This window comes from Dioszegia hungarica (assembly GCF_025882075.1).
Source record: "Dioszegia hungarica strain PDD-24b-2 chromosome Unknown MKK02contig_16, whole genome shotgun sequence".
Lineage (NCBI taxonomy): Eukaryota > Fungi > Basidiomycota > Tremellomycetes > Tremellales > Bulleribasidiaceae > Dioszegia > Dioszegia hungarica.
The window spans coordinates 2,115,005-2,138,843 of record NW_026515773.1 but is presented as its reverse complement, the minus strand read 5'-3'; the positions used below and the strand labels follow the sequence as shown (position 1 = coordinate 2,138,843).

General features: G+C 58.6%; 10 protein-coding genes across 10 annotated transcripts; 4 read left to right on the top strand and 6 right to left on the bottom strand.

The window, feature by feature from the left end:
- Window positions 1–235: 235 nt before the first annotated feature.
- On the bottom strand, window positions 236–1,509 carry MKK02DRAFT_38947 (uncharacterized protein; the record flags this gene model as incomplete). Its single annotated transcript, XM_053090366.1, has 7 exons — window positions 236–574; window positions 622–864; window positions 924–983; window positions 1,030–1,089; window positions 1,143–1,199; window positions 1,247–1,402; window positions 1,450–1,509. 7 exons carry the CDS (start codon window positions 1,507–1,509, stop codon window positions 236–238), a joined length of 975 nt encoding a protein of 324 aa, XP_052944051.1.
- An 800-nt stretch (window positions 1,510–2,309) lies between these two features.
- On the top strand, window positions 2,310–5,944 carry MKK02DRAFT_38946 (putative mitochondrion protein; the record flags this gene model as incomplete). Its single annotated transcript, XM_053090365.1, has 5 exons — window positions 2,310–4,469; window positions 4,502–4,993; window positions 5,040–5,774; window positions 5,820–5,885; window positions 5,918–5,944. The coding sequence occupies 5 exons, from the start codon at window positions 2,310–2,312 to the stop codon at window positions 5,942–5,944; spliced, it is 3,480 nt and encodes a 1,159-aa protein (XP_052944050.1).
- A 92-nt stretch (window positions 5,945–6,036) lies between these two features.
- On the bottom strand, window positions 6,037–7,236 carry MKK02DRAFT_38945 (uncharacterized protein; the record flags this gene model as incomplete). The annotated part of the gene is made up of 1 exon (XM_053090364.1): window positions 6,037–7,236. The coding sequence occupies one exon, from the start codon at window positions 7,234–7,236 to the stop codon at window positions 6,037–6,039; it is 1,200 nt and encodes a 399-aa protein (XP_052944049.1).
- Window positions 7,237–8,518: 1,282 nt separating this feature from the next.
- MKK02DRAFT_38944 (uncharacterized protein) lies at window positions 8,519–11,130 on the top strand (the record flags this gene model as incomplete). Its single annotated transcript, XM_053090363.1, has 3 exons — window positions 8,519–10,807; window positions 10,867–10,932; window positions 10,981–11,130. The coding sequence occupies 3 exons, from the start codon at window positions 8,519–8,521 to the stop codon at window positions 11,128–11,130; spliced, it is 2,505 nt and encodes an 834-aa protein (XP_052944048.1).
- A 231-nt stretch (window positions 11,131–11,361) lies between these two features.
- On the bottom strand, window positions 11,362–12,578 carry MKK02DRAFT_18071 (putative vacuolar ATP synthase subunit D; the record flags this gene model as incomplete). Its single annotated transcript, XM_053085886.1, has 4 exons — window positions 11,362–11,972; window positions 12,017–12,367; window positions 12,411–12,510; window positions 12,558–12,578. 4 exons carry the CDS (start codon window positions 12,576–12,578, stop codon window positions 11,362–11,364), a joined length of 1,083 nt encoding a protein of 360 aa, XP_052944047.1.
- Window positions 12,579–13,163: 585 nt separating this feature from the next.
- Window positions 13,164–15,101, top strand: MKK02DRAFT_34792 (inosine 5'-monophosphate dehydrogenase; the record flags this gene model as incomplete). The annotated part of the gene is made up of 6 exons (XM_053089017.1): window positions 13,164–13,396; window positions 13,484–13,708; window positions 13,752–13,801; window positions 13,854–14,472; window positions 14,522–14,923; window positions 14,978–15,101. 6 exons carry the CDS (start codon window positions 13,164–13,166, stop codon window positions 15,099–15,101), a joined length of 1,653 nt encoding a protein of 550 aa, XP_052944046.1.
- Window positions 15,102–15,674: 573 nt separating this feature from the next.
- MKK02DRAFT_38941 (uncharacterized protein) lies at window positions 15,675–16,459 on the bottom strand (the record flags this gene model as incomplete). Its single annotated transcript, XM_053090362.1, has 2 exons — window positions 15,675–16,113; window positions 16,161–16,459. 2 exons carry the CDS (start codon window positions 16,457–16,459, stop codon window positions 15,675–15,677), a joined length of 738 nt encoding a protein of 245 aa, XP_052944045.1.
- A 521-nt stretch (window positions 16,460–16,980) lies between these two features.
- On the bottom strand, window positions 16,981–18,326 carry MKK02DRAFT_38940 (putative general RNA polymerase II transcription factor; the record flags this gene model as incomplete). Its single annotated transcript, XM_053090361.1, has 3 exons — window positions 16,981–17,569; window positions 17,616–17,925; window positions 17,978–18,326. 3 exons carry the CDS (start codon window positions 18,324–18,326, stop codon window positions 16,981–16,983), a joined length of 1,248 nt encoding a protein of 415 aa, XP_052944044.1.
- Window positions 18,327–18,703: 377 nt separating this feature from the next.
- MKK02DRAFT_34790 (t-complex protein 1 beta subunit (tcp-1-beta)) lies at window positions 18,704–20,709 on the top strand (the record flags this gene model as incomplete). The annotated part of the gene is made up of 9 exons (XM_053089016.1): window positions 18,704–18,724; window positions 18,801–18,912; window positions 18,961–19,452; window positions 19,499–19,576; window positions 19,629–19,717; window positions 19,768–20,025; window positions 20,079–20,439; window positions 20,485–20,596; window positions 20,661–20,709. The coding sequence occupies 9 exons, from the start codon at window positions 18,704–18,706 to the stop codon at window positions 20,707–20,709; spliced, it is 1,572 nt and encodes a 523-aa protein (XP_052944043.1).
- A 362-nt stretch (window positions 20,710–21,071) lies between these two features.
- Window positions 21,072–23,798, bottom strand: MKK02DRAFT_28911 (uncharacterized protein; the record flags this gene model as incomplete). Its single annotated transcript, XM_053087668.1, has 2 exons — window positions 21,072–23,383; window positions 23,405–23,798. The coding sequence occupies 2 exons, from the start codon at window positions 23,796–23,798 to the stop codon at window positions 21,072–21,074; spliced, it is 2,706 nt and encodes a 901-aa protein (XP_052944042.1).
- Between the last annotated feature and the right edge of the window lie 41 nt (window positions 23,799–23,839).

Below are 23,839 nucleotides of genomic sequence, written 5' to 3'. Positions count from 1 at the left end.
AACCTATGATCACCCTTGATGGGCTATAATCTTGTATCATAACTATTGTATCTAGCATGTTTGCCATCTTAGCAATGAATCATCTTGGGTTTTTACACACTTTTGCATGGCATGACATGGTCTGCTTTGAATACACGAGACCCATATCGTACCACGAGGACTTGAGCAGACATGCTACCTGACGCATACCCTCCTCGCCGAGACTCCTACATACCGCCCTGCTACTCCCGCCCCGCTACTCCCGCCCCTTCCTCAATCGCTTCTTCAACTCCATCTCACGAGCCTTCAGCTTCTTGACACGCCCAGCAAGCGATTCCTTCTCTTTCCCCAGGGCTGTGATCCTTTCCTTCATCGTTGCCGCCTCGGTCGCTGTATCCTCAAGCGCGATGAAAGCGTTCTTGAGAACCTCTTGAGTGCCCTTCGCCGTCATGATCCCCTTCGTGAAGCATTCCTTCAGTCCGGCAACTTTCGAGAGGTAGCTGGTCGCGACGAGACCGAAGGTCATATGAGTGGGGCTGGAGGGGTCGACGTAGGCCTCGTCGTCGAATGTATGGCTGGAACGAGAGTGTCTGACCTGTCGATCAGCGTCGGCTGACAAGGAGTACTTAGCCTGGTACTCACTCTCTTTGGCGCGTCCTCCTCCTCTACCTCCACCTCGAGCTCACGCTTGACCGTGGATCTCACATCGCTTCGACTAGGCTGGGGCTCGACGCCGTCGGGTCTGGAGGCGCGCGTCGGGGTCGGCTCAGCCGGAGGGGCCGCTTCGGACCTGGAAGCTGCCTCCGCCAGCCGTCGCGCAGCAAGAGCCGAGAGGCCGCTGACAGGCTTGACGGGGGACTCGCCGCGCGAGGGCGAAGTCTCGGTCTTTATGGGTCAGCTGGGGGGCGCAGGTTGAGGGGACGAAGGTGCAAAGGTGTGCGCACCTTGATGAGCTTGGCCGTGGACCTGTCACTGGCCGAACCGCGCTTGAGGAAGGTTTTGGCCTGCAGTCTCAGTTGGGATGAGCTGCGAGAAAGAAGGCGAGCGTACTTTGGGGATCTTGGCGGTGGGCTTGACGTTGGCAATGCGGCGAGAGGGGCTGGTCCTGAACTGCACACGTCAGCTACGGCGCGCAAGGCGGGGGAGAAGGAAATTGAGCGTACCTTGGGAACATGAGCGGCGTTGAGGCTGGGTCTGGCACTTGAAGTCTTCTTGGCGGACTGCGCGTCAGCAAATGGTTAGGGGCAGATCAAGAATAAGAACATACCCCGGCGTCCTTGATGGCCCCATGCTCTTCATCTTCGCTGCTATCGCTGCTATCGCTGCTATCGCTACTATCGCTGCCATCGCTGCCATCGCTGCTATCGCTGCTGTCGCTGCTGTCGCTATCACCACTGATATCCAGCGATACGGCAGTAGCGGTCTGGCCCGTCAGCTACGGCTGAGAAAGGAAAGAAACGATTCACGTACCTTGCTTTTGATTCTCTTGGAGCCCTTTCCGCCGGCCGTGCGACCGACCTTGCTGCTCATAATGTCTGGCACATCGACGGGAGAGGAAGAATGAGGGACAGCTGAGATCAGTAGGAAGAGAGAAGGATGAATGACAGAATGGATGGTGCTCCGGCTGGAGTGTTTCCCTCGCGCCCGCCGAGCACGCAGCCCCCAAACCTTAATTTAAGAAAGGTTTGATGGGTATTGATGGCTTGATGGCTTGATGGCTTGATGGCTGTAGAGTGAGGGTCCGATCAGCTGTGTATCCAGGCGTGTGTTACGCACACAGCTGGACATCCTGGCTAACACCACCTTGGTTGTATCATCGGTTAGCATGAGTAGATACCAGGTAAGATCGATATACATGACTGGCAGTGTCGCCAGGTGGCTTAGACCTCCAGCTCCACTCTTCTCCGAGACGTCATCTAGTCTCGGTATTCCTGTGACCTGCGGGGAAACCTCCGCCGAGTGATCCGACGTGCAGGACGATGATGAGGTCCGGGCGGTCGGCCTTACGATTAGGCACAGCAGCCACGAGGTCAGAGCAGGTAAAATGATGCCATCGATGCCAGATTATGCCTCGAGCCGCTCGGCTTCGCCACAGCCCAGTCAAAATGGAGATCTGATCGAGCCGTTGATTGCAATGCACAGGTGAAGACAAGGTGAAGAAGAAATGAAGATTGTGTCACGCTGCTGTGACAGGTGATGGTAGCTGTAAGATGGGGGGCACAAATAGACATTCCACCCGCGTCATCGGTGCGGCTGCGATCTTCGCGCAAGCTAGGGTGGTTGGTATTGATCTCCCCTATCGCGTTCCGCTTTTCTATCTCGGACACAGGATGCTGCCCGCTCGCAGAAAAGCCGTCGCGCTGGCAACTCAGCGTCTAGGGCAAATCCGGGCGCAGCATGCCCGATCTACCCCCTCGGAACCCAGCGGTCTCTCCGGCTCCGACAAGCTCTTTGCCGATGCCCTCCTGGAAGAGGCAGAGGAGGTTCGACCTGGGTCATCGCGGGACCACCTCCGCCTGACACAGGGGGAGATATGGACGGGGGACGAGTCCCAGGCGGATGCGGTTCTGCGGATGCTGGTGGACGCGCACAAACCGCTCAGATCGGGAACGGCGCTGAGCGGCGATACGGCCGACAAGAAGATCAAGGGGATGCTGGCGAATCTCATGCTGGACCCCAGGCTGCCATTACCCCGTCCGGCGATCGTCGAGATGGCGGACCCGGAAAAGCCTAATGAGCACCGTACGACCCTCCCTCCGCATCTCCACCGGCCGTGGCATGCGACCTATACCGGCGCCAAGGTCGAGATGGACGAGACACCCAAGGTCAAATACGGGACATTTATACGGAAGCGGGCTACAGGGGACGATCTATCCAATATCCTGGAGCTCCAGCTTCCGCCGGGGGCGGATGGGAAGACGAGATCGAGAGTGAGGGATGCAAGGCGGTCGCATCGCAAGGTGACGCGGCTGGATAATGCGAGGGAGGGAGCGCTGGACTATCGCCTGGGACAGGGAGCAGATGAGTATGAAGAGGGATCGTATGTCGAAGAGGAGGAGGAGGAGACGTTTAGTGGGAACCGGCAGGTCAAGGGGTCGAGTGTACTGGGAACGCAGAAGGGAGGTGCGAGTGGATTGCGAGCATGGCAAGGACTGGTGGAGGATCGGATACAGCGGGCCAGGGAGGCTGGCCGGCTCACACCCACGAAAGGTCTGGGGAAACCAATACCGAGTGACGAGAATGCCGGAAATCCCTACATTGACTCGGGTGAGCTCCTCATGAACCGGATCGTCAAGCGGCAAGGCGCTCTCCCACCCTGGATCGAGCTCCAGAACAATCTCGACGCCACACTCAACGCATTCCGCACTACCCTTCTTCAAACATACACCACCCACCTCGTCCGTAATATCATCGCTAGCAATACCCTCGAGATCCAAATCCCGGATCATGCCGTGCCCAACCACGACGAGGTATGGGAAGCGAGGGAACGCAAATTTCACGAGGAGAATATCAAGCAGATCAACGATTTGGTACGGCGGATGAATGCGCAGGCGCCGGCCATGCTCATTCGTCGGCCGCTGGTCACGCTGGATATGGAGATTAGTAGGGTACGGAGGGATCTGAGGGAGAGCGTTTTGGGGGAAGTGCAGCGGCGGGCGGCGGATCATCGGGCGGCTTTGCTGCTGCCGAAAAAATCATCGCCGTACTATCTGGAGTCGGAGAGCTTGTCACGGATAGGACGCGCAACTCGGCGGTCCCTGTGGACTCTGGCGCATCCGCTTCGGGCCGTCATCGGCAAGGGCAACGTCGGCGGAGTGGGCGGATCCACCTCATCAGATGGCGGGCAAGACTCTGACCTGCCGGACCAAGGTGGTCGGCGTCTCGGCCTCTTCTTCGTTGCTGGGCTCGGTGTTGCAGGTCTCGTCTACCTCCGTCAACCCACCAAAAACGACTCTCAGTTCGAGCACCTCTTCCCCCTCTCCCCACCTCCAAAAGTCGATCCCTCCACCCCCTCCCATATCAACGCTATTTCCCCCGAAGAACCCCTTATCGGCCCCATCACATTCGTCAAGCTCTACATCCTCGAGCCCATCCTCACCTTCTTCCGCTTCCTCCACCTCGCCACCCTCTTCGGTCCCGTCATCCTCACCTCGCCCATGCTCTTCGTAGGCAAGGTCGAGCGCCGGCGGCGCGGCAAACCAATCGACGGGGAAGATGAGAATTGGGGAGCGGTCTGGTGGTATGGCTTCCTCGTCAAGCAGATGGAGCGCGCCGGACCTAGCTTCATCAAGCTCGGTCAGTGGGCTGCGAGTCGTGCGGATCTGTTCCCGGCTTCGCTGTGCGACTTGATGAGCAAGCTTCACTCGAACGGTAAACCCCATTCGCTCAGACACACTCGGAAAGCGCTGGAAGGGGCGTTTGGGATCACGTTTGAAGAGGTCTTTGAGGAGTTTGACGAGACGCCCATTGGATGCGGTGCTATCGCTCAGGTATGTCTGAGCAAAAGTTGAGCTGATCTCAGGTGTACAAAGGGAAGCTCCGAGCAGACCTCATCCCCCCCACCCACGATCACAGCCAACATTCCCCCGATCTCGTACCTACCACCTCGGTCGCCATCAAAGTCCTCCATCCCCGCGTCCGCCAGCTCGTCCGGCGCGATATCGCCATCATGTCCGTCTTTGCCAACATCATCAACCTCTTCCCTGGTATGTCGTGGCTGTCGCTACCGGAAGAAGTGCAGGTGTTTGGGGATATGATGAACCAGCAATTGGACCTCCGGGTGGAAGGATCGAATCTGGAGCGGTTTGAGCGCAACTTTGCAGGAAGGGGCGCGAGGGTCGTCTTTCCCCGCCCGATCCGGCTGGGCTTGATGGGTGATGGGGCGCAGAGGGAGGAGAGTAGGGAGGTGTTGATGGAGGAGTTTGAGGATGCTTTGCCGTTGAAGTATTTCTTGAAGAATGGAGGTGGGCCGTATGATGATCGGATCGCCAGTATAGGTCTTGATGCGTTCTTGGTGAGTTTCGCTTCACAGCTGACGGAGGATGAACGCTGACGACCAGGAAATGCTCTTACTCGACAACTGGACACATGGCGATCTGCACCCCGGTAACATCATGGTCCGATTCTACAAACCTACCTCCTCCGACCTCTTTGCCCCCCTCCTCTCCCGCTGGTCCAAGCCCAAAGAGCAAGACCTCTCGGAAATCCCCGAACACTCCAAATCCGCTGATGCGCTCGTCCACTCCCTCTCGGCGGTCGCGCACGACGGCGACAAGTGGCTGGGCCGCCTCGAAGAGCTCGCTGAGCAGGGGTACGAGCCCCAGCTCATCTTCATCGACGCTGGACTCGTCACCTCCCTTGACGGTCGGAACCGGCGCGACTTCCTGGATCTCTTCCAAGCCGTCGCCGAGTTTGACGGCTATAAGGCCGGCAAGCTCATGGTCGAGCGCTGTCGTACGCCCGAGTACGCCATCGACGAAGAGACATTTGCGCTCAAGATCCAGCACCTTGTATTGAGCGTCAAGAGCAAGACGTTCTCCTTGGCCAAAATCAAAATTTCGGACATCCTCACGGACGTCTTGACGGCGGTGAGGCAGCACCATGTCAAGCTGGAGGGGGACTTTGTGAATACTGTCATCTCGATCTTGCTGTTGGAGGGGATTGGGCGGCAGTTGGATCCGGAGATGGACCTGTTTAAGAGTGCGCTCCCGATTCTCAGGCAGGTCGGGAGGCAGATGGGGACGAGGGAGGCAATCTCGGCGGTGCCCAAGGGGAATATCTGGGCTATGGTCAAGGTGAGTAACGATGTTGTTTACAAGTAGGTCCCGCTGATCCAGCAGCTCTGGGTGTGGGTCGAAGCTAGGCAGGTCGCAGGCGAGGCATCTGCCGTGGATCAATGGATCAAGGTAAGTCCATATCTGAGCGATGCTGATGATAGTATGATCGCTTCATGCCGGCTATGTAGAGCGATGAGGTTTCCTATGGCTACAACAGTCTATAGACTAGATGATTACGGTAGACTACGAAGATGCAATAGTTGTATACGCTCTACTCCTACTACTGTCCATCACTTGCCCTCCTGATCGCATCTCTCTGCGCCACTGCCCTCTGAATCGCAGGCACAGGACTCAAATCCTCTTCTCGCTCGACATACCCCGTCCGGCCCCGCCCCGCCTCCTTCGCCTCCGCCTCACGTATCGCCGCCTGCTCCTTCTTGTGCTCGAACCGACTGCGCAGGATTCGCCCGACAGCATCATACGAAATCCCGAATTTCTCAGCGAGCATCGCCCGGTGGTATAGCTTTGGATCGGCGTGATGGAGTGCCCGGAGGCCCGACATGGCCGCGAAGGTGAGCTTTTTGGTAGGTGCCCAGCCGGTAGGTGTTGGTGGTGGGGAGGTGGAGGAGCCAGTGAGTGTGCCGGCGGATAAGGCGTGGAGGGAGGGGATGTCTCGCGGTGGAGCGGGCTGGGGATCGTCCCTGGGCAACCGATCGCCGAATAGGTTCCGCCCCTTGAATGAGTCCCTCCCAGCTCCTTGCTCTCTCTGCCGCCAATTGCTGTACCCAGGCCGGTCCCCTGCCATCCTTTCCGAGCGCCTCGGCTGAAAGTTCGGTCGATCGGCTTGACGTCCGAACTGCCTCTCCCCGCCTCCCCGCCTGTCTTCCCATTCTGGCTTGCTTCCGTTCTGCCGATAAGGCAGAGACCTTCCCATCGTCTGAGCTTCCTCCGAGCCGCCTCGCCCCGCCCACCTCGACGCGTCCCCGCGAGATGCATCACCTCCTCTGTCATCCCCTCCTTCTCGTCTCCGATGTGATCGCCCTCCGCTTGAGAAGCCGCCCTCACCCCGCCCAGCTGGCCGCTGCCACTCCCTGCCAGCAGCGTGCCCACGACCCAGTAGACGCGATCCATCTCCACCCACCCTGCGATCCCCCTGGCCACCCTCTCGCGCTTCCTCTCTTATCGCTCCCGGGCTGCCTGCGGACCGAGGACCTCTCTGCTCGGTGCCAAAGTCTTTGACCCAGTCCTTGCTATCTTCGCGACGAGGTCCCGAGAATTTGTCGGACGCGCTCGGGCCGCGTGATGTGTATGTACCGGAAGAAGAGGATGAGGAGGATGTCGGCAGACCGAAGGAGCGTGATGCGGCTGAGGGGGCGGTAGAGGAGAATTGGGCGATTTGGGGAGGAGATGACCGGCACGCTGGACAGTGTGACTGGAGGGGGCCTGATAGCAGAGCTCTGAGGGATCTGAGGACGCGCATAGTGGAGCTCTGAGATGGACCTGAAGAGCAGAGCAGAGATTCCTGGAGCTGGCGAAGCTCGCAGGAATTTCTGACCTCTATGAACACTTCCGTCGGAAACTCTGAAACATGGGGTCCCCACAACTTCGGCCTGCCACTCACTTGGCTAGCAGAATGGAGGGCGAGCTGCTGAGCTAGCTTATGGCCTCATGCATATGTATCCCGCCCTTCATGACCAGTATGCTGAGCCTCTGCTTACCAGGAGTATTGTAGACATACCTTGTCCCGGACAAATGCACTTGGCCTTGCGCAATCTGTCCCTTCCGACTCGTTCTTCGGCTTACAAGGCCGCCGGGGATGCCCGAACATCGTACACCCCGCATGTCCCTCCCTATTACTTCTCTTCTTCGCTTACCTTCCCTCTCTATCGGCGGCAATCTAGGTTGTCGTACAGGCTCTTACCTGAGCAAGCATACCCTCCTCTCCTTCATATTCCCGTGATCCGCAACCGCTTCCTGTACGTTTTGTCTACCTCGCCCCGCCCGCCCTCACTCTTTGGTCATCATCACTTCTTGATCCGAACCTCGCTCCAGAGCCCTGTGGTGAGTCATCGAGACAAGCGGTAGTGCGGCTTAGCATCTCCCCATCCATACCTATCAATAGCTGACACCATAGCGATAGCGCCAAAGGGCACATCATCACTCATCTCGCTCGTCATCTCCCCCGGGCATCATCATCCGCTTTCTCGGTGCTTGGCGGCCCGCCCCCTCGCTAGAATATCGGACCCGGGCGTGTTATCCAGAAGTCTGGACTCAGCCATCATACCCGCCCTCGATAAATACCGAGTCGAGCCGAGTGTACCGAGGAGGGGGTATAAAGGCGTATCTTGGATTCTTGGGTCAGGCGTATCAGCTTCACGTTGAACTGTAACATCCTCTGAACCTTGTAAGCGCTTTTCCTTCTGCTCAAACTCCCTCATACCCCTCACTCCTCTCCGCGCTGCGTACCGCTCCATCACTCTACACTCCTTTCACTCCACCCGCTCCTATACGTTTCAGCCTTGCTCGGGCATCACGCCGAAGCTAAAGGGCGCTGAGGCGGTGGCGAGGATGATGTACCCCTTGCCACTTGATGTTTCCACTATGTGCTGTGTCTATGGTGGTCTACTGCACAGCTCGTCTGGAGTATTCAGGGCGGTTCTAGCGTTGGCGGCGAGAGGGATATATAACGATGGGCTAAGCTGACTTTGTAGGCTTCATCATTGACCATCACACTGCCAACATATCGACTACGATAGCCCATCATGCCCCCCACTCCTCTCAATCTCCGGCAGCCCCGTCTGTCACCCGAGATTGACCTCAACTCGCCTCCACCTTTGGCGCACAACCATGCCGCCACCCCCTCCGTCCCCGTCCCCATCCCCATCCTCGGCTACCCGCGCTACTCTCGCTATTTTGACCGCGCACCCCCTATGACCGGCGACTCCACCGCTACTTCGGCTAGTCCCTCCTTCGTTCAAACGCCTATGGCTTCCGGCCCCAGCTCCAGCCGGATCAGGGTGGTCGATCCCGCCTCGCCCAGCCCGGCCGAGACCGTCGTACCTACCGCTGAGCAGATAAAGTGTCTGCCTCACGCCGCAGACCTGCTCGGGAGCGCCACGGAGGTGGTTCCTTCCTCCGTCCGCTCCGTCCTGACGTACCGCGAGGACTCTGGTAGCCCTGCTGCCTCATTGCCGTCCGCGCCCGTACCGGCGGCCGACTCGTCGTCTCGCGCGCACAGGACCCGCGCGCGAGTAGCGGCCAGGCGGGCAGAAGAGGCGGTCGAGACGGCCGTGCACCACCGTTCGCACTCGCGACACATCTTTGACCCGGACCCGCCCGGGCCTAGCATGGCAGAACAACGCCAAGCGGCGGAGAGGGGCATGATCCGGCCCCCTCCTCCTTATCCCCCCACGCGTACCATCTACCAAGCCCCCCTTCACCCAGACTACGTCCCTACACCCGCGGTGTTCAGCTTTGGGCGGGATGAAGATGATGCCCCGTACTACCGGGACGCACCGGAACCGGAAATGGGCTCGGTATCGCCTCGACTGGCGAGCGCGGATCGGTTCCAACCGGTCACAGGTACCCTCGACCGCCGTCATCCGCGGTTCGCGCCGCCCGCTGTATATGGTCGGCCACCGCCCTCTCGTCCCGCCGACATGTCGGTGCTCATGGCTCCATCGGTGTGGAGGCGGGCAGAGGTACCACGGGCCGCACCGAATGTCCCACCTCCACAGCCCGCTCAGCGATGGGGGCAAACATATGGAGACGAGCGTCGATCCGACCTTGAGCGGCCCCTCTTCCCGGGAACGGAACGAGGAGAGCCAAGGGACAGGCTCGTCGCGTGGCTGGGACAGCAGGCGCGGCAAGGCGTCCCTGCTCAGGCGGCGATGGAAGGAGTGACGGCAGATTCGCGAGCGGGACGGGGTCTGTGGCCGGTGCATCTTCCTGAGTGGGGAGCGTGGATACCGGCGTCCCCAGATCTATTAGACGATAGGGACCCTCCACACGCCTTCGAACCCCCTTATCGCCCGTCTACCGCCCAGCACTCCGGAACCTCGGCTCCGGCTCGGTATCCCCAACCCTTCGGCCCCCACTCCAATCAGCACATCTACGACGAACCCCAGTCATCGCCCTTGCTCGATATGTGGAATCGGTCCGTCCAGGAAGCGGTGGACCGGCGGCTCCCGGTTGAGCCCCAGCGCGACGCGAGGATGGCGGAGCATATCGGGGAGGCGTACACTCCGGCTCGACTCCGCGAGCTATTGCAGCAACCACACGCGGAGGATCAGCGGCGGGCAGACATCGCCGAGCGATTCAGAATACCGGGACGGGAGGTGGCGCAGCAGCGGTTTGAGCAGAGCGAGGAGGCAGTACGGCGGAGATATGCGGCTGCGGCGGGTCCAGCGGGTCTATCCGCCGCGGTTTGGGGAGACGTCCCTGTTGACGCGGCCCTGGCCGAGATTGAGGCGAGCGAACCGAGGAGCGCTGCGCATCCCTTCCGGCCCGTCCCTATTCCTGTTGTCACCAATGGCTACCTCCACCCCGGATACGCAGCATACGCCCAGCCAGGTCCTTCCCGCGATCACAACCAAAATCGCGGCCGCGAGCCAGTCGCGGCGGACAACTCGTTCCAGTACTTTGACTGGACCCTGTACAACCATCATACCGGAGAAGAATGGTTCAACTATGCCGCCCTGACCGGCCGGTCGGTCGTTGCGCGCACCCACGACCGCCCGCTCTTTTCCGGATTTGAGGCGGAAGTAGACGACTACTGGGCGCACATACGACAGATGAACGGCCTCCCCCCAGCTCCCCCTCCTCGTGCACCCTCTCATAGCCTCGTTTTCCGTGACGGGCAATCTGAAGCGGAGAAGAGGGCGGTGCTGCTAAAGGTGGCGAAAGTGGTTCATCGGCTAGGACCCATGTCTCGGCGTATTGGCGCAGAGAGCAAGATTGGGGTTTGGAAATGGGGGGATTTGAAGGAGGAGCCAAAGGCCTTGGAGGAGCAGTGTAAGGAGGAAGGAATGTGTGCAGTGTGTTATGAGAATGTGAGTTGCTTCTTGATTGGTGCCGAAGCGGGAAGGCATGAGGAGGAGCTGATGAGCAGTATGAAGACGATGCGCGGGTATCCCTTACGCCGTGTAGGCACGTATATCACAAGGATTGTCTTGATGTGAGTTGTCTCCTACAAGAGCCTCGTAGATCTTGGCTGATATGGCAGGTGTGGTTCTGTCAGCCCAATACGACTTCGTGTCCCATGTGTAGGCGAGATATAGCGGTTCTGGCGTGCGTCGACAAGATGCTTCCGGAGGCTATGAAGTCGGAGGGGCTGGGTCTGTGGATGGCCACAGGCGCGGCGCCGGCGCGATGATGCCAGAGGAGTGGGGCTGTGGGTAGGATGCTGTATGCCTGGTAATGGTAATGACCTTAACGTCTCTTGTTCTTCTAGATGCAGTATCAGTAGTTTGTATATCATGCCATACACGAGGATGTGATAGATGCTCTTGCCAAGAACGATCTGTCTCTCTTCAAGCAGACTGAATATGTGTTCCGTGGAACGCATACTATCGAACAAATACATCATACTCTAATACCACCCTCTCTAAAACACCGGTATATAATCGTCCACCCTATCCTTTGCGTCCTGCGCAATACACTCTGCTATCCAGGTCAAATTCCGCACCTCCTGCTCCTTAAGCTTCACAAAGCTGTAAAACACCGCATACTGGAACTGCTGCAAGAATGACAGCTTGTTGAGCTCGACATCATACTTGAAGAACTCATCTTCGAGGGAGCTCGCCTCTCCCTCGCCTGCTCCGCCACTCCCACCACCGCCACCACCCGTCGCGCCCGCCTTGTCAAAGAAGGCCTTGTACTCCGAAATGTGCTCGACGGCAGCTACGACCTGCTCAATCTCCTCTGCGCGCGCGAGGGCATTGTTGCCCTCGGGGTAGAGCCGACCGATGGTCGGGAAAAGACGGGCCCGTTGGTCCTTGGACAATTCGGTGCCGAAGGAGTTGATGGTGATGTTGAGTGTGCGCCGGTCTGCCTCGAATGCGAGGATACGCGACATGATCTCGTTGGTTGGGGAAGGGAGGGTCTGGCAGAATGCGTGGAAGTCTTCGAGGTAGGCCTTGTACAGCGAGTTCCGGATGATTTCGATATTGAGGTCGTCCAGATCCTGCGCGGACAGGCAGTCCCGAAAGTACGGGGCTGACAGTCAGCCAAATTCATGTACATACCGGGTGACGACTTACCCAAGGGCGTCTCAACCAGAACCGAGTGGTACAACTCCTCCACGTTCGTCGCCACACACAACGCCGGCATGGTATCAAACACCCCGAGCGGGTGACACCGCTCCAGCAGCTCGTGCGTGTCCCGCTCATGCAGCGTCCCCAACGTCAACAGGATGACATTGTCAATCATGTACGCGTACGTGATGTAGTCCATGAATGTGGCGAGGGGCTCGACCGCGTTCGTCCGGAGATAGTGAAACTCGGAAACGAGCTTTTCCGTCGCCTTGTCGGCGATGGTAGATGTGGAGAGGGGGAGGGGTTCGTTGGCGAGGAAGTTTCCATAGTCGGTAGAGGCGAGTTGCATCCGGAAGTCTGGGGGTCAGCCGGGATCGCAGATGTATAGAAGATGACGTACCTTCCAGGTTCTCGCATTGAGTCAGGTTGTGGTAGTTGGCAGTAGTCAACAGACCGCCCTTGTACCCTCGTACTACTCCCTCCAGGAAGCCGGCGTCCATCTGACAGGGTCAGCTCATGTTCTGTTCTGCCGATTGTGGGAACTAACGTTGAAACCTAATGCCTCCATTGTGCAGGACTGAAGTTGGTGAGGTGGACGAGAGAGCGGGAAGAGCTCGACGCTGAGATCTTGGAGATTTCTGAAGCGAGAAGCGCTTAAGAGAGATTACCTAGGGTCGGCCTAGGTCGATGATGATCCGGGTAGGATGGATACGAGAGACAGGGACCGTGGGATGTCCGATGGCGGGATGCTGGAGGAGCTCGCCGCGGCTCTTTCGCTGAATCTTTTTCGGCAGAAATTAAGTGTGGATCAAGGCTAGACTCTCGCCGCGCACAGTAAGCTGTCCTGAATAGATCTATGTGGTTGGTATAGTGAGGAGTAGTCAAGGTATGCGCTGTGGAGATCGCTGAATGGTGGTGGTGGTCAAGTGGTGGTGGTGGTGGTGGTGGCGAGCGTCAGAGCAGAGCCAGAATCTGATCCCGCTGTAGCCAGAGCCACGTGGTCATAATCCGTGCGTGCTGTTTTGGCTGTAGCCGTGCCTGGATCTGCGACGCGACTTATCAAGCTTGCTGGAAATTTTCGCCCATCTCCTTCGCTCTTTCGGCAAAGCACTCACAAAGCTGCAGCCCACCTCTTTATAACAACAAACACAAGATGGCACCCAACGGTATCGCAAACGGAGACGGGAACGGATCACCCGCGCCCTCCAAAACGACTCTTTCGGCCGCGGACGCCATGGCCACGCTCAAAGAGTACACCCGCGGAGATGGGTTGTCAGTCGCGGAGTTGATGGACAGCCGCAAGAACGGGGGCTTGACATACAATGACTTCTTGATGCTTCCTGGGCATATCAGCTTCCCGGCCAACATTGTCAGCTTGCAGACCAGGTAAGCTACCGCGGCAGAAGAAGAGGATTGGGGAGGATGGGATAGGAGGAAGGTTGATTCGTGTGACGCGTCGAAGCTGATCTGCAGGGTCACCCGCAATATCGTCCTCAACACCCCCTTCGTCTCCTCCCCTATGGACACCGTGACCGAGTCCCGGATGGCTATCTCCCTCGCCCTCCACGGCGGTCTCGGTATCATCCACCACAACTGCACGGCCGAAGAGCAGGCGGCGATGGTTCGTAAGGTCAAGAAGTTTGAGAATGGGTTCATCACCGACCCTATCTGCTTGCCTCCTGATGGAACTGTTGGCGAGTGAGTGAAGCCGCATTGCGGATGAGACGAAGCTGATAGTCAGTGTTGTGGAGATCAAGAACGCTATGGGCTTCGCTGGTATCCCTATCACCGGTATGTCTGTCTGTGTGTCTGGAGAGGACCCCGGGGCCGCGCTGATAGGCAGAAACCGGCAAGATGGGCGGTAAACTTCTCGGTATCGTCACCGGCCGAGACGTCCAATTCCGCGACCCCGAACAACCCCTATCCTCCGTCATGACCACCGACCTCGTCACTGGTCGCTCCGGCATCACCCTCGAGGAGGCCAACACCATCCTTCGCGACTCCAAAAAGGGGAAGCTCCTCATCGTCGACGCCGAAGGCAACCTTGTGTCCCTCGTCGCTCGATCCGATCTGCTCAAGAACCAAAACTACCCCCTCGCGTCCAAAGTCCCGGCGTCCAAGCAGCTCTACTGCGGTGCCGCCATCGGGACCCGGCCAGGAGACAAAGACCGGCTCAAGCTTCTCGTCGAGGCTGGTCTGGACGTCGTCGTCCTCGACTCGTCCCAGGGTAACTCGGTCTTCCAGATCGAGTTTATCAAGTGGATCAAGCAGACCTACCCGGATCTGGAGGTTATCGCTGGGAATGTGGTGACGAGGGAGCAGGCGGCGCAGCTCATCGCTGCGGGTGCGGATGCGCTGAGGATCGGAATGGGGTCAGGCAGTATCTGTATCACTCAGGAGGTCATGGCGGTGGGCAGACCGCAGGGTACCGCCGTCTACGCCGTTTCAGAGTTTGCCAGCCGGTGAGTCCTCACCCTTTCTGCCTCTCCTTCCCAGCTGATGTCTCTCCAGGTTTGGCGTCCCCACAATGGCCGACGGAGGTATCGGCAACATCGGCCACATTGCCAAGGCCCTCTCCCTCGGCGCCTCGGCCGTCATGATGGGCGGCATGCTCGCGGGAACGACCGAATCCCCCGGAGAATACTTTTACCACGAAGGCAAGCGGGTCAAGATATACCGCGGGATGGGATCTATCGAGGCCATGGAGCACACGGCGCCCAAAGGCTCCGCCAAAGTCGCGAAAGCGCTGGGTATCGATAATGCCGCGACGGCGCGATACTTTTCAGAGCAGGATGCCGTCAAGGTCGCGCAGGGCGTGAGTGGGGATGTGGCGGATAAGGGGAGCGTGACCAAGTTCTTGCCGTACTTGTTCACGGGGCTGCAGCATAGTTTGCAGGATGCGGGGGTCAAGTCGTGAGTACAGACTGACGTGACGATGTGGCGAGGTTCAGAGCTGATTCTGGCTAGGGTGACTGAGCTCCAGGCGGAATCGCGATCCGGTGGTGTCCGGTTCGAGCTCCGGACAGCTTCTGCACAGGTGGAAGGTGGTGTTCACGGCTTGAACAGCTACACCAAGCGCCTCTTCGCCTAGATCATGCACTGCTGGACAGTCCTTTTTAATGTCGTTTCTCTATAGATAGCTTTCCCTTTTCCCTAGCTGGTTCCCATTCTGGTTTCCTTGCTCTTTCACAAGTGTACAAATATGCATAGGGATACGATTACATCTTGGGTGGGACACTAGGTAGAAGGCACAGAAGCAATCTTCAGGACATCGTCCTCCTGCCGGTGGGTACCGAGCCCATGGGAACGATGGTATCAACTCCCTGCACCCCCGCTTTCCGACTTCTAACCCTCCTCCCTTCTACCCTCCCCTCCACACAGACATACACATCGGGCGGCTGGGGTGCGGGTTGGATGGCGTGGAGACCCGCATAGACAAGGGACGCGGACAAGGGCTCTTTCGCTCTTTCAAGCATAGCACAAGGGCCCTAGGCTGTGCGTCCAGCCTTGCATATTGCAGAGATCCAGTCAGTTCCACCCCCATCCTCTCGTCATCAATATCCGCAAATCGGTCACTCTATGCATAGGCTCACACTAGGCGATCAAACTGTACTCCGTATCTCCAAGTTGCCAACCTCCAACCTCTCGATTCAGATCACCATAATCAAAGCTCGCGCTCAGTCTTCAGGTACACGTAGTCGCCCACATCCTCGTCGCCGTCTCTGACGGATCCAGCGTCACCCTGTGGTAGAGCGACCAACTCGCCATCGTCGCCAAAGTCATCATCGTCCGGCTCCGCGAAAACGGTGGCGGAAGAGGGGCCACCATTCTCCGCCGAGGGTTCATCGTCAGGCGCATTGGGCTTTGTCTCGACCGTGACAGAGACCGCAGCCCCCATCGGCTCGACTCGTTGCGCCTTGCCTTCGGTATCGCGAGTGAGCGTGCTGATTGCTGCAGACATGTCAGAGACCGTCTTGCTCGTTGGCGCGGTCTCCATCGTCACGTCTCCGAGACCCTTCGCGATCCGCTGCCAGGCTTCGGTTGTTGCTTGTTCCGCAAGAGTACGAGTGTCAGCGCCCATCAGTACCAGACTCTCGTCCCGTCTGCGATATCTCAGCACAGTACAAAGTGTGGAGCAGGCGGAGCTTACTTGAACAGCACTTCCATCGCGTCCCTGAACTGTCTTCTGGCCGCGATCTTCTCATCGAGGGAGAATACCGTTCCTCTGCCGCCGACCCTGGCAATCAAGGCGTTGATCGCGCCTCTTTTCGTATTGGCATCAGGGTTCTGCCTCCTGTGGATTTTGAAGAGAACGTTCCAGTTGGCATGCAGCCGTTCATGAACCTCTGACTGATACGTCCAGTTCTTCTTCACGTCACCTGGTGCCGGGCTCAACAAATCCAGTATGTAAGCCGTAAACACGGCACTCGTGCTGTCTCTGCTATCCATTTCATCATGTCGATCGGGGGTGAGCTGACACGCCTGAGAGCCAAATCGAGCGCCAGGGAGATCTCTTCGACACGTTGTGGAAGTCAGACACAAGCTGAAGATTACTCGTATGCCATATACAGTAAGTGGTCTCGTCAGAGCGTAGGGGAGCGACTTTTTGAGATCTCGCGGATACTCACCTGTTTGATTAGTATTTTCAGCCTTCAAGCCAGATATGGCGATCCCATCGCGCTATGTAGCTCGGGGTCACATACGCAATGTCGGAATGCGAGAGACTGTCCCCTAATACCCATACAACCCGCCCTCCACCCCGTGCCCGCCGGGAAACGTTGAGATCCCTGCGAATGAGGCAGTGTAATGTTCGACGCGGCGCGGCGCGATGCTTTCCTCGATTGGCTACAGCGTCGCGGGTACGGACGAGAGTGCGCAATCGATTGTGCTGTCTCGGCGCGGGGCTGGACGAGGGTGACCATTGGACGGCGAATCACTGCTTGCGCTAGTCCGAGGCCGAGATAGGCCTTCTACGCTTTGCGCTTCTTTCCAATGACCTGCTTGCCGGCGTCGTCGGGGTGCATGAGGTCGACCGCGCGTTCCTCGATCATCCGCCTGACCAGCGCCTCTGCTTCCGCCACACCGAAGCTCTCTTCCTTTCCCCCTCCACCCGGTGCGGCCCCCGACGCAGCCGCCATTCCTGCTCTCATACCCGCCATTCCCGCCAGTACGCCCTTACTTCCTCCACCACTTCCGCTCCCTGACCCGCCAGCCGGTCCCGCTCTCTGCGCAGGTTCAAACCCCTCCCATATAGGATACAGGACCACTACGTCCTGTACGCACGCCATGAGTACCGGCATGCTGACTTGGAAGCTCGCGATGAAGGCCGCAAAGTCCGCTGAGGGAGGCGAGGGGAGACCGAGTGCGGGGTTCGTCGGTGGGTGGCTTTGCTGGGTCGAGGAGCGGGTGCGAGGTTGAGAAGCACCTCCAGAGGCAGCAGAGGGGTTGAGAGAGTTGATGGATGTGAGGCAGTAGCCGATGTACAGGGCAGCAAGGGCGATGAGGTATGGTGGGTAGAGGAGGGGGAGGTCGGTACGGTAGGTATCGTTGATAAGGAATCTGGCACTCAGTGAGAGACCATCTCGAGTGTGCGGGCGGCACTTACAGGCAGATCTGCAGTACACCCTCGTCGATCTCAATCAACCCTTCCCCACTCCCTCTAGACATCAACCTCCGAATACGCTCCTCCTCGCTCTCCTCCGCTGCTCCCGGTGCTTTCCCCTTCCGCGCCGCCTGATCCTCTTCCACCCTGGTACTGCTCCATCTTCCCCCGTCCGCCGGCTCTCGACCCGTCATTGCCAACAAAGCTCTGTACGGGTGGAACACAACCAGATGGAAGTCCAGATCCTCCAGTAGGTAGAACTCCATCTCGCCCAACTTGCTCGAATCCGCCGGGAATATCTTGATGCTATTCTCTGCTGATCAGCTCCCACCCTTCCCGTCAAGCCGCCGAAGGTAATGACTCACCCGCAAACACCGCCTTGGCCTCTGCGACCACGCTCTTGATATGAACAGGCGTCTCCTCGATCTTTGCAGCCACGTACGCACACGCCGCCAACACAAGATATGGATTCGTCTCGCATATCGAGTTCTTGAGGTAGAAGCGCTTAAAGAAGACGATAGCGGTCGAGATGGGTACTTGGCGCAGGAGGAGCTTTTTGCCGAGCTTCTGCAAAAGGCCAGCAAAGTAGATATGGAGGCAGTAGAGCTGGCGCGGGGTGCAGTAGGTGAGGTCCAGGGAGCGCGAGGCGAGGATAGAGGAGCGCGGGTGGAGGTGATACCGCGAGTGCGATGAGGTCCAGAAGTCGGAGGACATGGCTTAGAGCGCTAGGAGAGGAGAATGCTACTACCTGAGCAGTACGCTGGTAGCTCTCATGGCAGTATGGACTGCTTGGGTCATGCTAGATGTGGATGAACTGCTTGAAGCTGGCCCTGGCTTGCTGCCCTCTCTCGCTCGTGAGATCATCAGACCGGGACAATTTCCGTCGGAAGCCCCACCTCATTACGTCAGCCTCAGATTTCGCCTTTCGAAACGCGAATTCAACGCGCTCGAGCTTCACCTCCTTCTATAGCATTCCTATCTACACTCAAGGCCATACATAGCAGCTACAGCCTCGGCATATCATCCAGGAGACCTCAGGATACACATTCAATCGACCAAGGAAACCAGAGACACCCCTTACGACCCGCACGATGAATATTTGGGCAGACGAGGTAGGTCTTTCCCGGGGCATAGGACTTGCCGAGCAGCTGCCTTGGTTACAAATGATGAGCAGTAGCTGACTCATAGGCTACCGAGGAGCGAGGCGAGAATGCCCGACTATCATCGTTCGTTGGAGCGATGGCGCTGGGCGATTTGGTCAAGTCGACGCTCGGACCGAAGGGGATGAACAAGATTCTCCGTCAGTTGCGCTGTTTCCGAAGAACATGGCTCTGAGCTGACGTCCCAGAATCAGCGAGCAATGGCTCCATCACAGTGACCAACGACGGCGCTACCATCCTCAAATCCATCCACCTCGACAACCCCGCCGCCAAGATCCTCGTCAATATCTCCAAAGTCCAAGACGATGAAGTCGGGGACGGAACCACATCCGTCTGCGTCCTCGCGTCCGAGCTGCTCAGGGAGGCCGAGAAGCTCGTCACTGTCAACCACATCCACCCGCAGACCGTCGTGGAGGGGTACCGAATCGCCTCGCGCGCGGCCTTGTCGGCGCTGGAAGGCTCGGCGATTGATCATGGCAAGGATGAGGTCGCATTCCGCCAAGACCTGTTCAATATCGCTCGGACGACGCTCAGTAGTAAAGTGCTGTCGCAGGACAAGGAGTACTTTGCGAATCTGGCGGTGGATGCTGTATTGAGGCTGAAGGGGTCGACGGATCTGGAACATATCCAGATTATCAAGAAGGTCGGTGGGAAGTTGACGGATTCATATTTGGACGAGGGTGAGTTGGGTCCCTCTTGCGAGGGTGGGTAGAGCTGACATGTCAGGCTTCATCCTGGACAAGCAGATTGCTACCAATAGCCCCAAACGGATAGAGAATGCCAAGATCCTGATTGCCAACACCTGTAAGCTGGAGAAGGGAGCAACTCGTCGTGAACATCTTAGCTGACAATCTAGCCATGGACACCGACAAGATCAAGATCTTCGGCGCTCGCGTCAGGGTAGATGGGACGAGCAAGCTCGCCGAGCTCGAACGGGCCGAGAAGGCGAGTCCCCCAACATTCACCACCCCCTGGTTCATTGCTGACTACCGTAGGAAAAGATGAAGGCTAAAGTCGCTGCTATCGCCGCTCACGGCATCACCTGCTTTGTCAACCGTCAACTCATCTACAACTACCCCGAATCGCTCCTTGCCGAACAGGGGATCATGTCGATCGAGCACGCCGACTTTGAGGGTGTCGAGCGGTTGGCACTCGTCACGGGCGGAGAGATTGCCTCGACCTTCGATGCCCCGGATAAGGTCAAGGTCGGGCGATGTGATGTCATCGAGGAGATCATGATTGGGGAGGACAAGGTGAGCTCTCATGACTGGCATATTGAAGGCGGACCATTGAGCTGATGACTTAGCTCATCAAATTCTCCGGTGTCGCCGCTGGTCAAGCATGTACCGTCGTCCTCCGAGGCGGAACCACCCAGATGGTCGAAGAGGCCGAACGATCCCTCCATGACGCTCTCTCGGTCCTTTCGCAAACCGTCAAGGAGACCCGCGTGACTCTCGGCGGAGGGTGCGCAGAGATGCTCATGAGCGTAGCGGTCGACGAGGCGGCCCGGACCGTCACTGGCAAGAAGGCGCTGGCGGTAGAGGGGTTCGCGAGAGCTTTGAGGCAGATCCCGACTATTTTGGCGGATAATGGAGGGTTTGATTCTGGAGAGTTGGTGGCTAAGCTCCGGGCGAAGCACTATGAGGGTATGAAGGAGGCCGGACTCGGTGAGTATTCTTGATATCAGACGAGAGAAGGAGCTGATCCGGTAGATATGGATATTGGAGAGGTCGCGAGCATGAAGGAGCTAGGCGTGACCGAGTCGTTCAAGCTCAAGCGACAAGTCGTGGTGTCCGCGAGCGAGGCGGCCGAGATGATCTTGCGGTGAGTTGGCCCTCCGAATGCTGGGCATGTCGTCCTTCGCCAAGGCAACCAGCTGATCTTTTAGTGTTGACAACATCCTCCGCAGTACCCCGAGAAGGAGGGAAGGACAGTAGATGTGGATAGACAGTACAGGTATATGCATCTACGATAGCAACAGGATACAAACGGTAAGGACTGTGGGTAAGGAACGTGGGGTTATCTACATTGCAAGGTACAAGCTACTGATACAACCTAATTAGACCGGGACGAAAAAGCTACCGCGGTGCGCAACCCAGAAGAAAACGAGCTGTCTACTAATTACTCTTCCTTTCTTCCTTCTTCGTACAACGAGAACCTCCACACTCATTTTCTGCTTCTTTTGTCTCCCCGTCCCCTTGGATCTCTCTTCCCCCCTCCGTCTCTGACCTTCCTCCTCCTTGCTAACGATTTCGACATTACCCCATCCCTCTGCCGCCCTTGCCTTCGCTCCTCGCGTCTACCTATAGTACCGGCGTACCGCTGGCACCGGAGTGCGATACACAGTCCATGAGATTCCAGGGACGATGCTCGACGACACCGTGCAGCTTAACACCCTGAACAGGCTTCTCCCTCCTGCTTGATCATGAGGCTCCCCAGTATCGGCCGGCCGATATATGTGTTCTCCCAAAGTACGACTAGCCGCTGGAGGGAGAGGTGGGAGGGGTTTATCGAAGTGCATGGGCCTGGAGACTGACGCTGAGGACGACGATGACGCGGCCGCCGAGGTGGATCGGTACCCGTAGCTATGCTGAGGAGGAGGTGCGGAGGCAGCAAGTACCGGTGGTGGGTCGCGGACCCAGTTCCCATTGTGGTTCTGCCAGATGCCGCCCGGGTCGTCTTGCCCTCGATAAGAAGGAGGGTCGGGATGACTGGAGCTACTGGCCCCCGAGTACTGATTGGCGAGGTAGATGTTGTAGTCGTTGTTGACGAGGGACTCGGAGAAGGGGGGCGGAGGGGTGGGCGGGTCCAGCGACGGGCTGGCGGGTGTGACTTGCGGGATGGAAGGGAGTATGCGGAAACCTGGGGTGGGAAGTCGCTCTTCGTGCAGGTGGGGAGGCGGAGGTGGGGGCGATAAGTGCGCATGAGCGGGTGCTTGGTTTGTGATGGAATTCGCACGGGGCCGAGCTGTTTGGTTGACTGGCCGATCCAGATGGCGAGAGGGAGGTGCAGGAGCGGCCTCGGCTGGTGACCTTGCAGGAACCCGTGGGGTTTGTACGATACCCAAGAGGAGACGAGGGGTTTGCCCGTAAGGTCGAGGGGGGATGGCTGGGGCGTATGGCCGAAGTGGGGCAGGCGGGGTGGTCGATCTACCAGGAATAGGCAGCTCTGCCGAAACCCATCGTTCCACCCTTACCGCCTCCAACGAGTGGGCACCCAATTGCGCCCGTGTTGACGATCCGCCCGACTCGGAGCTGCTGCTGGACCCCTCAGATTCCGAGTCCACCTCGCGCTCAAATCCTCCCATCCGCAACTGCCTCCTCTCCCTCGCCTCCATCCTGATCCGCCGCGCCTCTGCCTTGCACTCTGCAATAGCATCCTCCTCTCTCTCCTTGGCCAGCAGCTCCGGATACGCAGCGTGGAACTCGCGCAGTTCCATATCGGTGTATCCGCCGTCTGACCGCTTCACATTGCCCGTCTTTGCGTGTTTGGCGTTCAGCCAAGTATAGAACGCGAGCGTGTAGTCCCGGAGGTGGTAGTCGGCTTCTGGTCCAGGAGAGTCGACGTCCTCATCTGGTTGAGGAAGACGGATTGTCCCTGGCAGGGGATGCCTCACGCGGAGGATGGGCGCACCGTGGATCCGGGGAGCGGGGTCGTACCAGTCGCCATCTGGCATGGCGTGAGTCGAGACCAGACGGGCCGCCAAGGCTTCCTGGTCATCTGGGTGGAAGTCATGTGAGGAGGGGATGCCGGCGATCCGTCCGAGAAAGGCTTGTACACGGTGTGATCCAGTCCTGGGTACCGAGGTGGTCTGGGTTGCAGCAGCAGTAGTAGTGGGGAGATCGCCAGCGGCGGAGGGTTGTGGAGGGGAGGAAGTCAGGATTTGACTCGTGGCCAAGTCCGGGGAGCCCGTGTGACCAGCAGGATCGATGCGGACCTCGGAGGTGCGGCGTGACCGAGGAGGAATGCTGGTAGGAAGAGGAATGACCGGAGCAGGGATGATCGGTGCTGGGACAGGCACGGCACCGGGTGCAATCGGTGCTTGGTAGGGAGGTATGTGTGAGAAGAGGGGAGCGATCGTCGCCGGAGTCACTGGGGCGCGTCTGGGGATGTGACTGGGCGCAATGGGTGCCGGCAAGGGTGGGATAGGGGTGAAGAGCGGGGCTGGCGGAGGAGGAGGAGTGACCGGTACAGAAGCGGGGACTGCTCTGGGCGCTATGGGCGCTGGGAAGGGAGGGATGTGGGTGAAGAGTGGGGCAACCGGAGCTGGGGTGACCGGTGCCCGTCTAGGGGCGTGACCGGGGGCGATGGGTACTGGGTAGGGAGGTATGTGGGCGAAGAGCGGGGCACGAGGAGTAAGGGTGATGGGAGTTGAGGCATAGCCTGCTGGCATCACTGCCGGGAGAGAGACTTGCTGGGCAACGGAGACCGGAGCAGGGTGGCTGGAATGGCTGGGTCCAGCAGGGACGACGATGTCAGAGGCGTGGCCGCGGGTCGTGACTCCTCGCACAGTGATCTCCTGCAGCTGGCCGTTCGAAGGCTCGGTCGGAGCTCCGGCCGCCCTCGGCGCTAAGGGGACAGAGGGAGCGACTATAGTCAGATTGATTACCCCTGTCATTGCAAGCGGCTCACCTAGTCTCTGGTGGAGTCGCGCAAACTCTTCCATCTGCGCTACCTGATCTGCCTCCGTCATGCCCTGATACTCATCCTCCCAAAGAACGTTCCCCTGCTCATCGACGTAGAACTCTTCCCCCGTTTCCTGGTCCATATAGAACCCCTCCTCCAGCTCATCCATGAACGCCGGGAACCGATCGTAGTCCTCCCCTGCATCGCTGTATGGAGGAGGCGGCGTGTTGCGTCCGGTATCGGCAGTAGCTGCGCTGCTAGTGGACCTGTGCCCCCTGCCGAGGTTGAGCGGGGGCGGGGAATTCCACGGCGGCGGGAGGTCGATGGGTGCGCCGAAGGGTGCGTAAGCGGAGGAAGGGAGGCGACCGGGGACAGGCCTGGTGAAGAAGGAGGACGACATGGTACGTCGGGTAGTAGCTCAAGATACAGGCGCCTAAGTTG